This window comes from Apiospora kogelbergensis, assembly GCF_038363985.1.
Source record: "Apiospora kogelbergensis strain CBS 113332 chromosome Unknown utg000009l_segment0_segment0, whole genome shotgun sequence".
NCBI lineage: Eukaryota > Fungi > Ascomycota > Sordariomycetes > Amphisphaeriales > Apiosporaceae > Apiospora > Apiospora kogelbergensis.
Window position 1 is genome coordinate 1,068,114 of NW_027117426.1, and position 19,355 is coordinate 1,087,468.

Sequence of the window (19,355 nt, forward strand, 5' to 3'; positions counted from 1 at the left end):
GGGGAAATATATCCTCCTCTTAGCTCATATCACCAGCTTAGTTGCATATTCCTTAAGTGGCAGGTATATGTAAGTTCATATCATTGGAAGCCATGCCCACACCTTCCTTCTTTGCTTTTGATAACCAGTATTTAGGTAGGCATGTGGTATGACTGTTTTCGCAACCAAGGAAGGTACGATAGAGAGAGAAAGACCAGCTACGTAGGGAGGGCTGGCAACTCGAGCCTCAGATACTTCCATAATACAGACACATTCTAGCACACCTCCCAGACGGTGTGCTTCCTGCTTTGCCTGTTTGCCATCTGTGATACTCACTCGACGTTTCAGATCCGGATAGTTCCGGGAGACAAGTCACCGATATGCCCTTTCAGAGACAAGGTGACCCATGCATCGGGAGCGATCCAAGACATGCTGCTGTGCATCGGTCTGACCTCAGGTATAACCTAACTCCTATTTGATGAGCTGGTTTCCCAGATAATTTGACATATTATTGCAGCGGCGAGGAACAGCAGGATGACTCTGCAGCAAGCGTTGAAGAGCCACTCACTGATGCCCGGGGCAAGCGATCGATGTCCCTGTATCATGACTCTGGTCCGAGTAAAAGGCCGCGTTACGGCCCAGCCACCCCACAGGAGAGGTCCGTACGAAGCTCGCAAGTCGCCGATGTTGGTTCTGTGGATCAAGAGCAACAGTTGTCAGGAATGCGCCCCTTGAACGTTCTCTCGGCATACGAGGACCTTCACGTTCCTGAGTTCCAGTTCAAGACCACAGCCACCGGCCTTTTCACCCCTACTTCTACTATGCACCATGAGTATAAAAGCCAACGTATAGACCCTGGTGCTCGATGTCAACGCTCTACCTATGGAAACAACCCAGGAAGCAACAGACATGGATCACCAGTCTCCGACTCCAATGACGATTATCCAATCGACCCAGAGAATGAGAATGACATGCTTCAGCTGCTGAATCGTGTCGAGACATGCATCGAGACCCAAATGCCCCCATCAAGTGTCTTGAACAGGTGGGACAGAGATTCGAGATCTGCAGATGTGTATGATCAAAACCTGCAACATTCACCACTTCAGCCCCCCGTTGGCGTCAACAATCAGACCGACCAAGACCATGGAGCCACGGAAGAAGACAGCTTCTTAGATGAAGACGTCGATTGGGATGCTGTGTACGATATATCGTCCTCAATTCCCAAAGATCCATCCCCGATTGGGTCACAGCAGAGGGAAGAGCCCTGTGATAACCCTGAAGATATAGTGACGGCTTGTAAACAGCAATCGTTGTGCACTAGGGACGAGAGCGCATCTCGACCACTCGATTCTTCCGTACGCCCCCAATTTCATGAAGTGGCTTACGACAGGTCGGTCTTACCGGGAGTTTCTCCAGAAACGGCGCTACGGACCTGTTTCTGTAACGAGGATCTCCTTATACAGGCTGCGTATTACTACAGCCACAGCCAGGAAGTCGTGTTTGCACTATATGCAAAAGTCAAGTATTCCAAGCGGGAAAGTCTTGTGAAAAAGCAATATTTTCTGCTTGTTGACCTGTATGAGGACCAAAAGCCTCACCTGTTAGGCGCGCTTTCCGGATGGAGACCCGGAGACTCAAGAGATCCACAAGGTCAGGCACTTCTGGAAGCCGACTCGGGCATGATGTGTAGGTGTATGTGTAAAGCAAAGAGGAGCTGGAAGAATACGACTGGCTGGATACTTGACATCCTTGACATCTCAGTGGCAGACTTGGAGCAAATACGGCATGCCGAGATGGTTCTTGCTGGAGACAGTAATGAGCATTGATGAGTGGGCGACTAGCCCGGATATCTGGGACGAACGGTTGTCTTGCTGTAGCTACAAGACGTGGGAGATATCATCAAATCGGATTTCATGAGTTCTAGCATTTGCTCATACAGACTTGGCAGGATCAGTTAGAATCATCCAGGACCACATGGTGTAAAGCAAATTGTTCGGGAGATTCAAAAAATACAGCTATGATGATATGAAAATTCATGTTTCAGCTAAAGTGCAACTTCTGACTTCAAAATGAATGATCGACTTTCGAATGGTCTAAGGTCAATATTCGAGCATTAGATGACAGGAATGAGTTTCGGATGAACTATATAGGTATAAAACTAAAGTAAGTGTCATGTCGCCATGGTTTCTCTATCGGCTGCTCAATCACCCCCTAAAGACACACTGGCCCTCTTCTTGGGGTGGTACTCGTGCTTGTGTTCATAGACGGCGGTCTCTCGCACGCCACTCTGGCCTCGCTTCTCCTCGACAACCGCAAGCAGCTCTGCCCGGAGCCTCTGTTCGAGCCGGTCAAGAATCCATTCGGCCTCCTCCCGTGTGTCCATGAGCGGGCTTCTGTGGCCAACCCAGCTCCACTTGCTGTCATCTTCCAAGCCGTGAGGAGACGATGGTGTCCCCGCCACCGCAGATCCCGCGAGATACTGCTCGCTAGACGAAGCGCTTGGCGGACCAAGAGGACTCAGCTGAGAGGAGTCGGTGGCGTTGGTGGTGGTCTGCTGAAGCTGAGGGCTGTTGACGTTACTGTTGTCGTCTTTCGTGGCGTGTTTTCTCCCTCTCTTGGGTTTTCGGCTGGGCCGCTTGTGCATCTCGGCGCTGCTCTCGTCTTGGCCCATGAGCCGTAAGTACCACGCCCATTCCTTGAACGTGTACTTGCGGGGCGGGCTGTGCTGCAAGTGCTTCGTCACCCGCGCGATCTCGTCGATGAGGACGAGGTGGTATTCGGCCCGGGTTTTGGGCAGTTCGGACGGGAGGTCCTCGCGCGCTATGGATTCGACACGACTGCCCAGGGCCAAGCCGTCCTCGTCTCCCTTGTTGCTTCTGCTGTATGATCGAGATTTCTTAGCTTTTGACCCGGGCTCGTTTTGTCTTTCAGTGTGGGTAGGTTCCAAAAACTTCAACGTGCTCGGTGATGCTTGCGTATCAGCCTGGTTGGATGGGAGACCTCCTCCCTTGGCTTCTTTTGTACCTCGCACATGGCTCTTGTTGGATTCGTCCCCTTCCTCCTCGTCTTCATCTTCATCTTCATTGGAATCGTTAGGCTGAGCAGCGCCCAGAAAGCCAGGTGGGCTTTCCCTTATTTTCTCGTTCTTGAAGACGCCTCCCAAGGGCAGTCTCCTTGACAGCGATTCAAACTCCTGTTTGAACCCGTGCTCACCTGGAAGAATAGTGATATTTCCGAGCTTGAGAGTGCCATCTCGAATCCACCGTACTACGGTGTCGCCAGCATTGGAGATCAGCACGGTCATCGTGGGCAAGGCCAGCAGGGACCAGAAGACGAAGAAGGCCTTGCCCGAGTTTGACACGGGGGTCAGGTCGCCGTATCCGATTGTGGTCAACCCGGTGAAGCAGAAGTAGAAGGCGTCGAAGTAGCTCCATCCTTGGTATGGCCTCTCGCATTCCTGGAAGATTTTGGCGCCCACCAGCCATAGCACCAGCCATGTGGAGAGGGACACACCCATGGCAGTCCATCGTTTCCGGTTGGATGCTTTCTCCTGGATCCTCCTCATCAGCTCAAACTCTTTTTGCCGCCTTTCGAGCTCGGTCGACAGGGATCTGTCTGCGTCTGGCGACCCCATTGCCGACCCTGAGTCGCCAATGGGTTCGAGCATGCCACCTTTCCCTCTGCGTTGCATACGACGAAGAAGTTGCCGCCTCTCCTTCTCCAGCATTCGCGCGTCTAGCCTGCGCTTTCCGCGGTCCAGCATCAAGCTCCGGATCGAACCAATCACCAAACCAAGGCTGATGACACCCACCAGTGCATAGGGGATGAGGAGAGCTCGACCCAGCGTGCTCAAGGGCGAGAAATCGCCGTACCCAACGGTGAAGAGTGTAACATCGGCCCAGTAGACAGCGTCTAGATAGTCCCAGCCGTCTTCTATCTTGGAAAATACCAGGGCGCCGATCAGCAGATACATCAGGAACATAATCGTCTGAAGCATCAAGGTCCTTTGGCTCACTGAGAGCTCAAAGTCCTTGCGGTAATGGCCGGACTGTGCGCCCCAGACAGTGACGACCATCAATGACGCGACTATAAAATACAGTATAGCAGCAAAAATACCATAGTAGAAGGCCTGTGACCAAACGTACTCGATCTCGGGCTGGACGACCAGAGATCCGCTAGCCGTGGATGTGAGAGCGACAAGGAGGATGGCGGAGATGTACCAGCCCACGATAGTGATGGGCTGTGCTACCGAGAAGCGCACCCGCTTTGCCATGTTCAGCAGCAAGAACATGTTGGATATAATGGCAATAGCCAGCTGGATGGCATTGATGACAGTGAGCCAGAGGGGATCCCTGAGATCAAACACAGCTTTCGTCACATCTGAGCCGGGTAGGATATGCTTCCTCCAGTACTGGACTAAAGCGCATATACTGAAGGCAGATGCCACGGGCCCAAGGGTTCCGGCTATCATGGGAAAGGCGGAGGAGGCAAACCACCAGCGGCTGTTCGGTTGGTTAGCCAGTATTGCTATAAAAGGTGTTGGCTGAGCAACTTAACTTGGGTCTAGATGATTTGGGTCTTTGTCGAGATTGCCATCTTTGTCTCCTTGGTTCGGGCCATCGACAGCCTGGGCCCGGCTTCCGATGTTGTCGTTGAGTTCTGCGGCATCGTTCATGATGCAAGTCGTTGGTCCGCAAATGCAGGAGTATGAAGTGACAGCCGGTAGAAAGCGCGAATGGCATACATTCCCTCAGCTTATTGTTATAGGATAGACGGTAGGTTTTGGTTGTCCAGACGTTCGCGACGATAGGTAAACAAACTGCCCCTCAAGACAGATACGCAACCAGACTTTCGGAAGTGAGTATTCTAGGTGTCTCGAATGAACATCTAGGAGGTGTATACAGTTGAACGCCAAGCGGCGCAAGCCTTGGCGGGGATTATGTCCTTTATACATATAGAGGGATGTTCACCAAGGATGCAGTGACGTACGGTCAGCAGCAGAAGACCAAGGCCTGGACTTTGCGATGAGACAGCTAATTGGTTGAGGTGCCCCATGTGGTCATTTGAGCGTCAATGGGGAAGGCCATGATCCCCTAAGGCCCCCCAGCCGCCGGGAGCTGGGCTCTGAGTGGACAGCAGCCCCCCCCACTAGTTCACCATTCCTAGTGGCCGATCGATAGATTAGACGATAAGCCGAATAAAGTCATTTACAGCGCTTGGATTTCCTTATTCTCAGTACTACCCAATGCCGCCATCACGCGACGCGTGAGATACATACAGTGCTCCAAGCCGTGGCTCTTCATGTTCACAGCATTGGGCTGTTGCAGACCAACACCAGCCATGATTGCTGCACGCCAGCAGTCTTTTCTCTAAGTGAGCATGCAAAGATGTCTTCTTCGGGTGCAGCGGAAACTCGGCCAAGGCGTTTGCCAGGCGCGCCGGAGTCTAAGTACCGTATCCCCAGCGCCAAATAACATTGAGCGAGTCAAAGTCAAATGTGGCTTGTCCGGCAGCATACACATCGAGTAAGTTGCAGAGACGTCTTGAGGAGAAGGCTTTGTTCGAGTTTGATATTGATTTCCCGGGACAGCCTGCATAATCTGGGAAAGTTGTCCTCGTCAGATCCACTCATGATATACCTGCCACCCTTCTGGGATCACTCGGAACGCTTGAGTCAGGTGCCCGCATTCTGCAAGAAGTACCCTACGGCCGTCATACATTACCGATGGGCCGGTTGGGATGGTTTCAGCCCTGCCTCGGAGGCTGAGGCTCATGAAAATGCTAATTCGTCGTCGCACTTCAACTGGCCGATGCCGATCCACGATACACTGCGTGGCTACGATTGGATCCTCCAACATCTTGCGCCGCTGGATTCCTCCAGACGTGATGTTTACGTCTTCGGCTCCTATCTGGGTGCCTCGTTGGCCGTGTCATTGGCTTTGACCGAGAGTCATCCTCACAAAAGGACAGCCATCCGTGGCTGTGCGGCTTATAACGGTATCTATAACTGGACAACGTTTTTACCTAACCACCCAATCCACGAGCTTCCGAAGAACATATCAGCCAACATCTTGGAGGATATTCTTGGACGGCCGGCTGATCCCGGCTTCCAAGATATGAAGTACCAGGCCGAGACACTGTTCAGTAGCCCTGAGGGTCTTTTCGATCCCTTCGTTAGCCCTTGCCTTTTCTTCCATACGCCCGGGCTTCTCGTACCTCAACCCCCAAGGTCATCCGAAGAGACTGGGGATGAAATCGATAAGATACTGGCGGCCTTGATGGGAGGGCCGGAGAACGCACCACGACGGTCGGGTCTGGTATTCCCACCAAGGAAGTCGACCTTGAAAATCCCCGAGTGTCTAATTCTGCACAGCAAACAGCCAATGCCGGTGATCGCCCATCGAAAAGGCTCCAGGCGGCTGAAGCAGATCTCTGTTGGCAACCACTTCCGAACCCAGGCGCACGAGCTGGCTGGGCTCATGCGGCGGAGCCTCGAGAAGGTCGAGTTCAATGATCGCATGAAATGGGACGACGACTTCGGAGGGTTTAGAGAAGAGATGGACAGGCGGATAGACTTGCGAGACGTCGGATTCGAACGGTCTCCTTTTGAAATGCCTGGCCTTGCCCAAGAGGCCATCGGCGAGTGGTTAGAAGATCGTACGACGATACACCCGCGTGACCAAGTATCATATCCTGTTAACCCGGAAAACTTCTGGGGTACCTACAGAGACGGTAATTAGAGAAGGATCACGCTTGCGAAGCTGCTTCTAGTGAATGACCATTTCTGGGTTTCCGACAAACAATGGCTGATAAGTAAGTAGCCTGACTTAAGCGGACATTGCAGCGCTTCTGAATGCGCCTCGTAGTCCAGCTCGTGCAAGTCAAAGGAACGATATACTGCACTTATAGCATTGTGAGTGTATAGAAATAGCACTGAGCACATTCCCCCCTTTGCCTGAGAAATGTATACTTGGGCTGTAACTCGAGACAACTCCAAAATCCCGATAGCATACCTTCGAACCCATTTTCAATTAGACACCCGCATGCCCAAGTAAATATGGTCCATTTTGTAGTAGCTATATTTACCGTGGCCGCCTAATAGCAAAATGTGCTGCTGTCTCTATCGTGCAGCCAGCCACTCACTAGGGACTCTACGTGAGCTTTAGCTGTTACCCCCTGTTTTGAAAGCGTAACCCACTCTGCCCCGCGCTCCGCTTCGTCCCAAGCCAACAACACCGACTTGCTCCCAGCAATAATTCGGACGTCGCATCATAGAAACCAAACCACCACCAAACAATCACGACATTCTTGGGCAAGGATTGAAGAAACTTGAAATATGGCCGCTTTGGAGACTATCGAGTCCTTCGTAGAAGGCGCCCCCTCCTGGAGAGGTAACTACCAGATCCTCCTACCAACCCCTCTCCTTATTCTTTGCTTGAGCTTCATGCTGACCACACACCCGTTGAGAACAGCTGGCGGATGTCATTGCTGGTATGCTCCCAGACCTCGACCTCGACCCTATCCGCGAAATTCTACTCCCTCCTGACCATCTCAATCACTAGACATCAAGGCTTTGACCGTCTCCGACCCGGGTCTTGTTTCCAAGCTCGGACCCGCGTTCGAGAAATACAACGAGGAGCAATTCGCGACCGCTAAGCTCCCAGGTAGCACCCAGCCGGTCATTGTCAGCTCGCACAGCTCGCTCGGCGGCGGCCGTTACTTCGATGTCGAAAGCTCCACGAGCTTCGAGTATGATCATGCGACACAGGTGTGAATCCTGCAACTTTTCCAGCTCGAGACCCCAAGGAAATGTTAACCACTCCTACTGTAGAAAGCAAGCGGCGCTCATAGTTACGTGTTGGAAGGCGCACAGGCGGAATTGACGTGGGCATCCCTCCCTCCTGATTGACATTGGATGTCTAAAAAGGAGACAATACGCCAGGACATGTTACTGATGCTGGAAGCAGGAAATCGACACTCAAGAGCCTGTCGCCCTACGTGAAGGAGCACTTCCCTAATGCGGCATACGGCGTCTACCCTATCGAGAACGACTCCAAGGTGGCTATTATCATCGTGGCTAACAAGTACAGCCCCAACAACTTCTGGTGAGAAACGCATTGCAACCAACAACACCAGACAATTGCACGAGTCCTAATATATCACGAACAGGAATGGACGTTGGCGATCGCTTTACATCTTCGACCCGTCATCCGGCGCCCTCGAGGGCAGTCTCAAGGTCGACGTGCACTACTACGAGGACGGAAACGTCCGGCTGCTGACCAGCAAACCCATCGCTACCTCTATTTCCTCGGGAACTGGCGCGGGCATTGTGAAGGAGATGGGGAATGCCGAGAAGAAGTACCAAGAAGAGCTGAACCGGGGCTTCACGAGCCTGAGCGAAGGCGCCTTCAAGGCCCTGAGGAGACAGCTGCCGGTGACGAGACAGAAGATCGAGTGGGATAAGGTGGCCAGCTACAGGGTGGGCCAGGATATCGGAGGCGGAAGCTCAAGACGATAAAGCTGAGAAGAGGAGGATTGGCTGAGTTGGTTCGAGCGTTGGCCGGTGCGAGCAGCAGGGATATGTAGATCACGTAGTGCAATGGGGCTATTGTTCTACTTCAGAGTTTCGATCAGGACATGGCAAACTCCGGGTACCTGCTCATGGCAGGCCGCCTCTATGCAATGAAGAAACTTTGATAAACATCTATGCAGATTTTGGGCTGGCGTGAGGGCCACCAAGACTATCGGAAGATACGCCTGCGGCATTATTCAGACAAACTATGCATTCGCTCCAGCTGTGCTGCGTTGTCCACCTGAAGGGAGAAAGGAAGTGAGTTATGCGCAGTTGCTAATTTTACTACTATGGGCAAATAGAACCCGATGTCGGGTTGCATAAGACATGAAGAACCAAACATGTCGGGTTATGCATCGGCCTATTTTGGACCCCTAATCTTATTAATGTCCCTGGACCTGGCAACTAACTGGCCGAATCTTGAGATATGGATCTTGCCCCCAAGCTACCAATTTCTCCTTTGATCAAAAACATCCCATCCCCGCATGCATGTATTAAACGTGCAAAGGCAGCCAGGGCATTGGGCAGCAGCTCCGAGTATTCCAGCTGGCCGCTTGTCACTTATGCTTGCATAAAAACCTAATGCAGCTCTGAGCAGTGTTCAATAAGTCGGGTCTGATTGGCCACAACTCAACAACCCCCGGCTACAGATTGCACATTATCTGATTAGTGGTAGGTACGGATCGCTCTTGGCCGCCTGCTAACCTAGTAGTAGTCAAGTAAGTACATACCCTGTCCTCAATCCAACTGATTCGGCATCTGATTTTCTAATGTCAAGGACCGAGTAAAAGAAACGACAGCTTGGCTGCTTCTCTCCCACCTCTATCCTCCCGACACTTCCTCACCACCCCCCAAAAGAAGATCAACCCGTCCGTGACCCTCGTTGCCTTGAACTTCCAGTTCCCACGCCGTCTACATTCTCTATCTCACCTTCTAATCGCCTTCCAATCCCCGATTTTTTTGCGACCAGTCTCCGGGCTCCCAACAAATTAATTCACAATGGCTACCCAGTTGGAATTGACCTACCAGGATGTTGCTGAGCACAACACCAAGAAGGATATGTTCGTCGTGATCCACGACAAGATCTACGACTGCACCAAGTTCGTCGATGAGCATCCGTAAGTTTATTTCTCCGTTCGGTTCCTCTGAACCCTCGCACTTTGGCTCGAGGCCGAAAATGTCACCACGCCGATAAGCCATTCCGACCCGGTGCTCCCTCCGGACATTAAAGGCATTTTCACTGACACGTCTCGTTCTTGCGTATAGCGGTGGTGAGGAGGTTATGCTCGATGTCGCTGGCCAGGACGCCACTGAGGCTTTCGAGGATGTCGGCCACAGCGACGAGGCTCGCGAAACCCTGGAGCAGCTCCTGGTTGGCAAGCTCAAGCGTCAAGTAAGCAACAATCCCCCATGTTTCTCGCTGGTTCTTTCGCAGCTAACCTGTCTTCTCCCATAGGCTGGCGACCCTGCCCCCAAGGCCGCTGTCCCGGCCAACCCGTCTGGTGCCAACACGAGCTCCGCCGGCCTTGGCTCCATGCTGTACGCCGTCATCCTGATCGGTGGTCTTGTCGCATTCGGTGCCTACCAGTACATGCAAAGCCAGGAGCAGACCAAGGCATAAGCGACGGGTTACCCCCATCGCAAATTGCGCACCGAAACATTCACGAGAGCCGGCTGTGGGAGCGGGATACATTATCTGAACCAAAAGATGAAGATGGCCGTGCAGCGATCACAGCGCATAGAGAAACGGCAGCTCATTATTTTAATGAACATCTTTCAGGATTCGGAACGTATACAACAGGAGTTGATATTTCTGGAACGAATCACGACGAACATAGCCCATATACTACTTCAACGTTTAATAGACCACAGACCATTACTCTTGGTCCTTTTTTGCCGCCACTGAAGATCCGAAAGCCACTGGGCTGGAATGAACCCTTGTTGCAGCGCTGGTCATCTGTTCCGTATAGATAACAAGCGTTGGGTTGAGCTGTGCCTACCTACGCACAGAGCCTGCCACTTTCCCTAGACATCCTGCCGTGGGGGCGTATTGTGTATTTGTCCCACGGATAGCATAAACCCGCCGGAGTCCGAAAACCCGTAACATAGATGCTCCTCGGGAAGCAAGACGGGTCAATTGGTATTCTCGGGTTCTTAAGCTACCCCGCATAGCCTATCACTGTGCTTCCCCTCTACTATGTAGTCTGTCATTGGACAAGTTGGGTCTTGAAGTAGGCCCGAGATGTGATGTAAGCATTCCAATGAATTCTCCGTGAATCGCCGGATGGTCCAGCCGCCAGGGGGCTGACTGTAGTACTACTAAACCCTACTCATACTCTTCAGATGGAATGCATGAATTGCAGTCTCGGGTCGCGTGAGATCCTATGTGCTGAGCCCCTTTACTTGTGGCGGCGTCAGACGAGCTTGGGGTAGAGAGAAAAGACGGCCAGCCACAGGGGGAAGGGCTTATTGTCTGTAGGAGCAAGCAAGAGTGGTAGGTAGAATAAAGCGTGCATGTGGCTGGGAACAAGATAGCCTTTTATACAGATGGGAAATAAAGGCTGGCCCCACCTCGGCCTGCCATAACCATAACCCATAACATAACCTCAACCTCAACGCTGGGGCCGGTTCCACTTGCCTGCGATAACTTAACTTTGGTTACAGCCTTCCTTCCTCCATTGTCTCTGTAGTCCAATCAGCGTGCTACATCAATCGCTCTGACAACATTACCTGCCATTTGCTTCTGAAAACGAGCTTTGGTCAACACGTTCTTTCTTTTTAATCGCTAACATCAACAACCACCCTTGCCAATATGTCCTCCAAGCTGGGTGTCAACGGCACAAAGCGCGCCCTGGCACCGCCCTCGCCTTCACCATCCAATGCTTCGAATGCCTCTCACGGCACCCCGTCGAAACGTCAGAAGCGCGCCGATGCCGCCAACCGTATCCGCGACCATGCCACCCCAACGCCTGCCGCCGCCGCCGCCGCGAGCCAAAGCACCAACTTCGGCGAGGAGATGATGACGCAGCTGACCTACGCCGTCGAATTCCTCAAGGCTAAGGGCGAGCCGAAAACTCTGGCCGACATCCTCAACCACCTGACCATGCAACACCACCCCGAAGAGGCCCAGTCCAAGTTCGTCAAGTATTTGCGCCGGCATCACCAGATTAATTATCTGCCGCACACCGAGGCCATCCCCAAGTCGGTGCCGGCCTGGCGCTACGGCAAGTACGAGTTCCGCGCCAAGATCCCCGGCGTGGTCGACAAGACGAGCCTGCTGCAGTATCTGCAGAACAAGCAAGACGCGTCGAAGCTGGACGTCAAGGACCTGAAGGACGGCTGGCCTGACTGCGACCAGGCCATCCGGGAGCTCGAGAGCATCCACAAGATTCAGGTGGTCCGTACTAAGAAGGACGGTCACGCCAAGTACATCTGGCGCGATCAGCAAGAGCTATTCAACAAGGTCGACCCGGAGTTCCAGGTCCAGTGGCACCGCGTCAAGCTGCCCGCGGCCGACGACATGAATAAGAAGCTCATTTCGGTCGGCATCAAACCCGCCTCGGAGGACCCCCAGCTCAAAGTGAAGGAGACCAAGTCGGGCAAACAAAAGCGGAAGCCCAACCGGACTACAAAGAAGGTCACCAACACCCACATGCAGCATCTACTGAAGGATTACAGCCATCTCAAGAGAGGCTGATGGGGAAATGGTTTCGAGGGTTCATTCTATTGGTTTTCTGCGGGTCAAAAAACCGACTTCCGCAAGCATGGCATTGGCGTTCTAAAGGCGTTTCCGAGAACTGGCAGCATCTGGTGAGATATCACGGTTAGACTAATAAAGCTTTGATTTTTCGTTTTTTTACGACATGACATGGCTGGTCTCCTTGAATTCCCATATGCTACCAGACTGCTAAACTTCAGATACCCCTTTGAGTACGGTTTTACTGATTGTCTCGAGGCTGCCGACCCGAACTTGCTGCGATAGTACTGCTGAGATCGTCCAGATTCATGTCCCGCGCAGGTTATTGAGGTGTTTCTTCGGCACCTTTCCCTGACCTGATGCGTATATCAGGCGTGCTCTCATATCTTTTGGGGTGTTTCGAGCACCCCTTAGCTGCCTTCCCCGTACCGAGCCCCAAATGTTTTGGGGCAGTCTGACGGTCTCCAGTCACATGTATAATCCGGTCTGAATACCGCGTGGACTGACCCGCGTCATGGTGACTGATCTGTTTTGCTACGGATATCTCCCTCAAGCCAAGATTCGGCTTGCTTGCTCCTTGTATGAGCTAACTGGCTAATTGCTGATCACATATCGCGAGGAGTTTCTCTTTTCTTACCGAACGAGAATCCATATTATGCCTCCGCTCAACTAGGTCAGGAACTCCATCTGTGATTCTATACTTTTTCGAGCTTTATCATATCTGGGAAAGCACGAGATTGAGCATTTGTTAAGATAGGAGCCCCGCGGATTAGTATCCGCACCAGGCTCTTGGGCCTCTTCCCGTACTGCTCTAACTGGGGTCATTGTTCACACAACCTCGTGTATGTTGCTAACATGCTGGCTGCAATTGCCGGATATATATAACTAGCTAACTGCCGTTTCACACGAACCTTTCGCGTGCGCAAGGCAGAAACGAGCTCTAGGCTACGGGCTTTTAGCGCACGCCACGAGGCAAGCAAACCCGCAAGTCAACCGGGGCAGGGGAGGTGAGAAGTGAGGAAACCCATCCCACAGCATCATCATGCGATCGGGACTTGCGGGCTTGGAAGAGTGGATGTGTAATAACAATGCATCGTGCGATACATACATACATTGGATTGAGAAGAGAAACAAAGGATACAAAACCCCCACTATCCGGCTACCTGGATTCCCTTTTACTGTTCGGACTCAAACATCGTGTCTTATTTCCCAAGATAAACTCGTTACACCTCAACCTGCCATCTCACCTCACCTCACCGCCCCCCCTTCCGTTCGTGGGTAGGCCCTGTGACCGGAACTGTCCTGGCTGGCTGGTGTGTGTATCTTGATTACTGAACCAGCTCACACAAACGCACATGCGCACACACGGCTTCTTGGGATTGGGGGGTCTATCGTATGATGAGACACGTCGATCATTTCCCGGCTTCATGTTACTCTTGTGGTAGAGGAACATGGTGACATTATTTCTATGTATTGCCGAATCATAAGAAGAAAACAAACATTTGTATTACCCGCCCCCGTCCCGAAATTCGTTCACCGACTCCTCAGTCAGCACTTACATACACACCCCCCCAAGGGATGGCCCGGTTGGACGGACGGGAGGTTTCGCACACATTTCTTGATTAAGGGGTTGCACACAACGAAACCGAGCCGGTGGTGTCGAGAAGCCCCCTTCGGATGGTCGGGGAATGGCAGGCGCTATATGCATGAGCGAGCGCCATAAAAGCTTCCAGAGCATTTATTCATCTGCCCCCAGATTGAGTGGCTTCGCTATGTGCAGAATCGATGCCACTAGCTACGAGGTATTCCGAGTATTGAAGCCCGCAGGATGCAGATTGTATAGTGTGTAATGTGGCATGCTGCGCTCTTGCTCTCAGATACAGAATCGCGTGTTGAGAGGCTACTAGAGAAAACGGAGCGACTTTTGCAGCTGAAAATAACATTTCATCTAGCCTCCCAACTGGTGTAGAAAGGGCATAAACATGGAAAGAGATCACATGGTCGCTTATAATACAACAATGGAATCTGACTCAACACGCCAACAGACTCCACCCAGATATGTGTCGTTTGTTCGGCTTTCGACGAGCTCTCGCTTTCGTTTCCGTCCATGCCGGTCTGACGTCTTGTTTACCAGCATAACTCCCGAGAGAAGGAATGAATGCTTTGAAACATCCCTTTCTGCCATATCACTTCCGTAGACATGCCCACTGCCGTCTTCGGTCATAACCTCTCCCGGCCTCTTCCCGCTCTCCACCACTTCGTGGCTACTCATTTGCCGGCATGAGGAGTAACAGCACCGACAGCAGAAGCAGAAGAGGCAGGAAAATGAACACCTCCTTCGCCTCCACCCACACGAATCCGCTCAAAGACCTCAAGGAAGACGCCGGGCTCTTGCCACCCGCCGGCCAGGTAGCGCTCCTGGAGGATGAACTGGGGGATGGCGTGGAAACCGCGGTCGCGCACGTCGTCGAGCAGGGCCGTCAAGTTGCGGTCCCGCTCGTCGCTCTCCAGGCAGGCCCGCACCTCGGCCGGGGGGAGGCCCAGCACGCGGGACCCCACGTCGACGAGCCACGCATGCGACGACAGGTCCCGGTCCTTCTCGAAGTACTCGTGGTACATGATCTCGAGCAGCCGCATCTGCACCTGGGGGCCGGGGTAATCGGGAGCGCCCCCGCGACCCCTTCCTCCTCCAGTGGCCGCTGTGTTGGAGATCCTAGTGGCTCCGGGCGTAGCAGCAGCAGATGTGCCACGCGAGGTAAAGGTGGTGCTGCGGCTTGCCGTTGTGGTTGAGTTCCCCTCGAGCGCGAGGCGGAGAAGTTTGTGCGAATCCCTCGTGTTTCCGGTCAAGCCTCTCCAGCTGAAGTCTATGCCGACTCTGTCGCCCAGTCGACTCCATTCCACCAGTCTCGAGGGGGGATATTTACGCTGAAACACGTAGTATTCTTGCTTGTTGTGGACTAAAGATTTGCATCAGCATGTGTTCAATCACGCAGTGTTATAAGCTTGGGCGTAGCCGCAAGGTGGGCAGACGGACATGGGTTGTTGGATAAAGAAGGTAGACATCCAGAAACTAGGCGTCGAAAGGGGTGTCAGAATCAGCCCTGGGGACCCATGTCATCGAGTTTCCGAGGCTTATGTGGTCTCTGTACGTCTCGAAGGTATCACGATGGACAAGGAGTATTGATCTTGCTACTCCCCCCTCTTGGCCTTTCCTAGTGGTGATGGCGGGATGATGCCTTGCATCATATGAATGATAGGAAAGCACCATAAACTTACCGCTCCGAGTAGCATGGGGATTCAAAACCATGGGAGAGCAGGTCACCTCAAAGGTCGCTTCCGGGTGTTGCTTCCTGTAGATTTCGATGGCTGTATTCAGGCTTCGGAGCCCAATGTAGCAATGAGGACAAATCGTGTCGAGAATGAACTCGATGGTAAAGTGGGTGGTTTCGGCCGCAGAACTGTGCTGCGTGCCTGGTCGTTCAGTGAGGTACTTTTCCTGTCCTGTTCCTTCCTTGCTCGCTGTGGCTTGTTCGTCTATGGGAGACAAAAGGTCTTTGATACTTGCCATTTCGTCGTCGGACCAGCCAGTCGAGATACAGATATACAGACTTGTGATATATCTTCCAGACGGAGGCGAGTCCAGTTCCAGGTCCAGGCCCCAGGATCAGATAGGAGAGGACACTAGCGCCAACGGTTGCTAGTTGGGAAAGCAAAGTGATGTAGCTGAAATGGAGGACATGTATATGTTGCTGTGGTACGGTAAACGTCCTCAAACAGCATCTTCGTGCGTGTTTGTCTCCCTCTAGTGCTGGCTCGATACACGGAGCAAGCAAGAGTCGAAGTAAGGCGAGGGAGGAGTAGCAGTAGGAGGGTAAGTGTGAGACTCTGAACAGAACCGTAGATAGACAGGTCTACACCTCGGGGGCCGCCAAGCTGGCCTTAGAGCAAAGTCTAGCAGCCATTTGGATATATAAATGTATGGCAGATGTAAATAAAAGGTGTTTCGGTACCTGGTAAATGAACCGGCGGACGGTGGGCTTTTTGTTGCGTTCGCTTGCCTGTGCCTCATTCTCTGCATCAGCTGGTGTATATTTTTGATTTGTGATCAAGTCGGGTAGATGTTGCACCAGCAGTCAATAGGCCGTAATAGTCGCCTTCCCTCTGCGCTCGCACCCGTTGCGTTGCATGTGCCAAACAAAGCATCCACACACACGTAGAGGTCGCTGTCTACGTGCCGCAGAACACGACCTCCGTTTCCTCCATATTTCTTTTGCTCGTGTACGTCCTCAAAGACGAGCCGCACATATATGCCCGCTGTCATTAAGAGGCTGGACTAGACTGCAATGTCTTGCGAGGCCATGACGAAATCCAACAGCAAGAGGCACAAACCTCCGGTTCTTAAATGAGCCCGACTCAGGAAACAACGAGATGCGCCTAGGGAAGACAGCAAAACCCCCGACGCCATATAAACATACCCACAATCATCATTGGAGCCATCGGGCCACGGAGTTGAAACAATGGCTTCTCGTAATTTTTCCTTTGCAGGCCTAAAGCAATGCGGACTCGACTGTGTCAATGTCATCGAGCTAATCTACAGTATATCCTTAACACGCCTGGTCCCCTTCTATCTCCTGTCCTGCAGTTCTTTTATGTATAATAGCCATGTCACACACGTGCCTGGCCCACCGTGCTTCCTCCTTCACACTTCCCATTTTCCTTCCAGACCTCATGCCCCATGTGTGTCGGTGTGTGTGTGTGCTTTCGTCAAGGCTACCGAACCAGACCAGTCTATTATCGAGAAGTTGTTGCGTAAAAGGAAACCCAACCAAAAGAGACGGGAACAAATCATCAGCCCAATCTCGTAGCCATCGTCAAGAAGCCTCCCCGGGTTGGGCCGGTCCATTATTGCTTCTTCCGGCGAGGCTCGCATCATGCCGGATTCCATTAAGTGTAGAGCCCAACCTTTGATGGCATAGCCCCGACAAGCCGCTTTGCCACCCAGATCAAGCAACAGGGGCTCAAAAGCACAATATCGCATTTCATTAACGCCGCTCGGTGATTCCCTCTGGAAACGAAGAGGGGAACAAAAACATGCCACGCCCTTGGGTATTCTGGTGTCCGGGAAAAGCAAAAGGACTTGTGCCTGACAAAAGAGATCTATCGATTAAAAATGACGAAACCGTTTTGGCGAGTTCGGTGGTGAGGTTCCCGCAGAATCACGCGCTTCCCAAGACTCGCTCGTGCAGCCCTGGCGGCAGTAAACGCCGAGCAAACCCAACCTAGGAATCCGCGAGAAGATGCGAAACGTTGGTGTAGAAGCTGCGATTCTATTGCGCTACTGTGGGCCACATTTCGCCTGGGCGGTGCTTGGGATCAAACGTATTCGTTCCTGGGTCTGTACTGTTGGGCCGGCGGATGCCTGCAGCGCTACCATAGTACATCTGACCCATACCGTTGGGCGTGAAAGACTGATCAGGATCAGGGTACACGTACGCAGCACTGCCATTGTTACTGTGCGTGGGCGAAGGCATATGCGACGACATGTGCGAGGGCGAGGCCCATCCAACACTTCCCATGTGTGGACTATTGCCAGCACTACCTGGTCCTGGCTGATGCGGCTCAACACTGGGCTCCAGTGTAGGCGGGGGAGGGTAGCTCGTGGGGTGGGACGTGGGTCGCATGGCCGTGCCAAAGGCAGTGGGCGCTGACGTAGGGCTCTGCGAATGCATGTCTGTGCGCAAATGGGCGGGAAGTCCACCATTGTTGTTCATGTACGAGTACTCATTCTGGCGCATGGCATTCGCTGACGCGAGTTCGGCATTCGGCGAGATAGACATGTTGCGATGAGCTGGAGAGGGAGTGTTGAGGGGAGATCCGTGGTTGGATCCTGGATCACCTTCGCTACGCGACTGGCGAGAGGCGTTTTTACTAGCCTGCTGAGCCAGAGCTGCTGCTGTAGCCGCTGCTGCTTCTTCCACGGTGCCAGAGTGGTGATTCTGATGGCGGGTCAAGGTTGTCCGACGGGTGAAGGTCTTCTGGCAATCGGCATACGGGCATTTGTATGGTCTCTTGCCCGAATGGATGCGTCGATGGCGCGCCAAGGAGCTAGAATCACTGAAGGGCTATATATGCATGTTGATTAGCTTCAATGATACTACGACCAGTTCCTTTTATTGGTAGCAGGACTCACCTTTCCGCATCGCTCACACATGTGAGGTTTTTCTCCAGTATGAACTCTTTGGTGTACAGTCAGGGCAGAGCGCTGGATGAACTGTTTGCCGCAACCGGGGTAATCGCAGACGTGAGGCCGAATACCGCTATGGATACGCTCTGATTTCGACCAAGTCAGCATATTGCATCGTGAAGAAGGTAATATCGTTCTAGTACATACCGTGTCTCGCCAGGTCGGAGCGACGGGCAAAGCCCTTACCACATGTACTGCATGGGAACGCCTTCACCGGGGGTTGTGTCTGTTGCTGCTGCTGTGTGTGCTCCATCTTGACAGGCTGAGGGTACCCTACAGTCATGCCATTTCCAGCCTGCATTGTAGGCATACCGGGGATCATCATGCCTGGGGGCAGGGCTGCCTGCATACCGTGGTCTTGCATCGTGAGAGATGCGTGCATGGACGTCGGGGAGCCGTATGATGATCGTGCGGTGGCCATATTCAAGGAGTGCAAATCGCCAGGACCACCTCTGGAGTAGTGCGAGCTCTCCGATCCATGTGGTGAGTTCGATCTATCGATACCGGCGCCTAGCAAATGAGGATGCGATGCGAGGGTCGGGGGCTCCGACACGTTGGGTTGACCGTGTACAGCTGCCACCGCGGCGGAGTTTCTCTTGTCCAACATGTTTGTGATGTTCATAATTTCTGACGGCGGCGACCTCGACATGTTCACCGAAACTTGTATGCGCGCTATTGCGACAGAATTAATAGCTAGTTTGAGTTACTCGGTTTTTCTCAAAAGCACCATCCAAAGAAGATGGCGCGATGATACGGTTTCTCTTCAAAGGGATTCCGTAGAGCTCGAGAACTCGGAGCCGGATCGCGTTGCCTGTGGTGCAGTTAGTCAGAAACAGAGTTCTACTCTAGTGGGGTGAAGTGCA

General features: G+C 52.7%; 8 protein-coding genes across 8 annotated transcripts; 5 read left to right on the forward strand and 3 right to left on the reverse strand.

Moving 5' to 3' along the window:
- Positions 1 to 92: 92 nt before the first annotated feature.
- PG998_013413 (uncharacterized protein) lies at positions 93 to 1,805 on the forward strand (the record flags this gene model as incomplete). The annotated part of the gene is made up of 3 exons (XM_066880229.1): positions 93 to 135; positions 328 to 436; positions 497 to 1,805. The coding sequence occupies 3 exons, from the start codon at positions 93 to 95 to the stop codon at positions 1,803 to 1,805; spliced, it is 1,461 nt and encodes a 486-aa protein (XP_066724368.1).
- Positions 1,806 to 2,179: 374 nt separating this feature from the next.
- On the reverse strand, positions 2,180 to 5,321 carry PG998_013414 (uncharacterized protein; the record flags this gene model as incomplete). The annotated part of the gene is made up of 2 exons (XM_066880230.1): positions 2,180 to 4,481; positions 5,254 to 5,321. The coding sequence occupies 2 exons, from the start codon at positions 5,319 to 5,321 to the stop codon at positions 2,180 to 2,182; spliced, it is 2,370 nt and encodes a 789-aa protein (XP_066724369.1).
- A 288-nt stretch (positions 5,322 to 5,609) lies between these two features.
- PG998_013415 (uncharacterized protein) lies at positions 5,610 to 6,719 on the forward strand (the record flags this gene model as incomplete). Its single annotated transcript, XM_066880231.1, has 1 exon — positions 5,610 to 6,719. The coding sequence occupies one exon, from the start codon at positions 5,610 to 5,612 to the stop codon at positions 6,717 to 6,719; it is 1,110 nt and encodes a 369-aa protein (XP_066724370.1).
- Positions 6,720 to 7,315: 596 nt separating this feature from the next.
- On the forward strand, positions 7,316 to 8,497 carry PG998_013416 (uncharacterized protein; the record flags this gene model as incomplete). The annotated part of the gene is made up of 4 exons (XM_066880232.1): positions 7,316 to 7,370; positions 7,542 to 7,728; positions 7,947 to 8,084; positions 8,149 to 8,497. 4 exons carry the CDS (start codon positions 7,316 to 7,318, stop codon positions 8,495 to 8,497), a joined length of 729 nt encoding a protein of 242 aa, XP_066724371.1.
- A 1,053-nt stretch (positions 8,498 to 9,550) lies between these two features.
- Positions 9,551 to 10,172, forward strand: PG998_013417 (uncharacterized protein; the record flags this gene model as incomplete). The annotated part of the gene is made up of 3 exons (XM_066880233.1): positions 9,551 to 9,669; positions 9,818 to 9,944; positions 10,008 to 10,172. The coding sequence occupies 3 exons, from the start codon at positions 9,551 to 9,553 to the stop codon at positions 10,170 to 10,172; spliced, it is 411 nt and encodes a 136-aa protein (XP_066724372.1).
- A 1,191-nt stretch (positions 10,173 to 11,363) lies between these two features.
- On the forward strand, positions 11,364 to 12,248 carry PG998_013418 (Transcription factor TFIIE beta subunit- DNA-binding domain protein; the record flags this gene model as incomplete). The annotated part of the gene is made up of 1 exon (XM_066880234.1): positions 11,364 to 12,248. One exon carries the CDS (start codon positions 11,364 to 11,366, stop codon positions 12,246 to 12,248), a length of 885 nt encoding a protein of 294 aa, XP_066724373.1.
- Positions 12,249 to 14,516: 2,268 nt separating this feature from the next.
- PG998_013419 (uncharacterized protein) lies at positions 14,517 to 15,816 on the reverse strand (the record flags this gene model as incomplete). The annotated part of the gene is made up of 2 exons (XM_066880235.1): positions 14,517 to 15,205; positions 15,525 to 15,816. The coding sequence occupies 2 exons, from the start codon at positions 15,814 to 15,816 to the stop codon at positions 14,517 to 14,519; spliced, it is 981 nt and encodes a 326-aa protein (XP_066724374.1).
- Positions 15,817 to 17,575: 1,759 nt separating this feature from the next.
- Positions 17,576 to 19,099, reverse strand: PG998_013420 (zinc finger protein 58; the record flags this gene model as incomplete). Its single annotated transcript, XM_066880236.1, has 3 exons — positions 17,576 to 18,370; positions 18,439 to 18,578; positions 18,640 to 19,099. 3 exons carry the CDS (start codon positions 19,097 to 19,099, stop codon positions 17,576 to 17,578), a joined length of 1,395 nt encoding a protein of 464 aa, XP_066724375.1.
- Between the last annotated feature and the right edge of the window lie 256 nt (positions 19,100 to 19,355).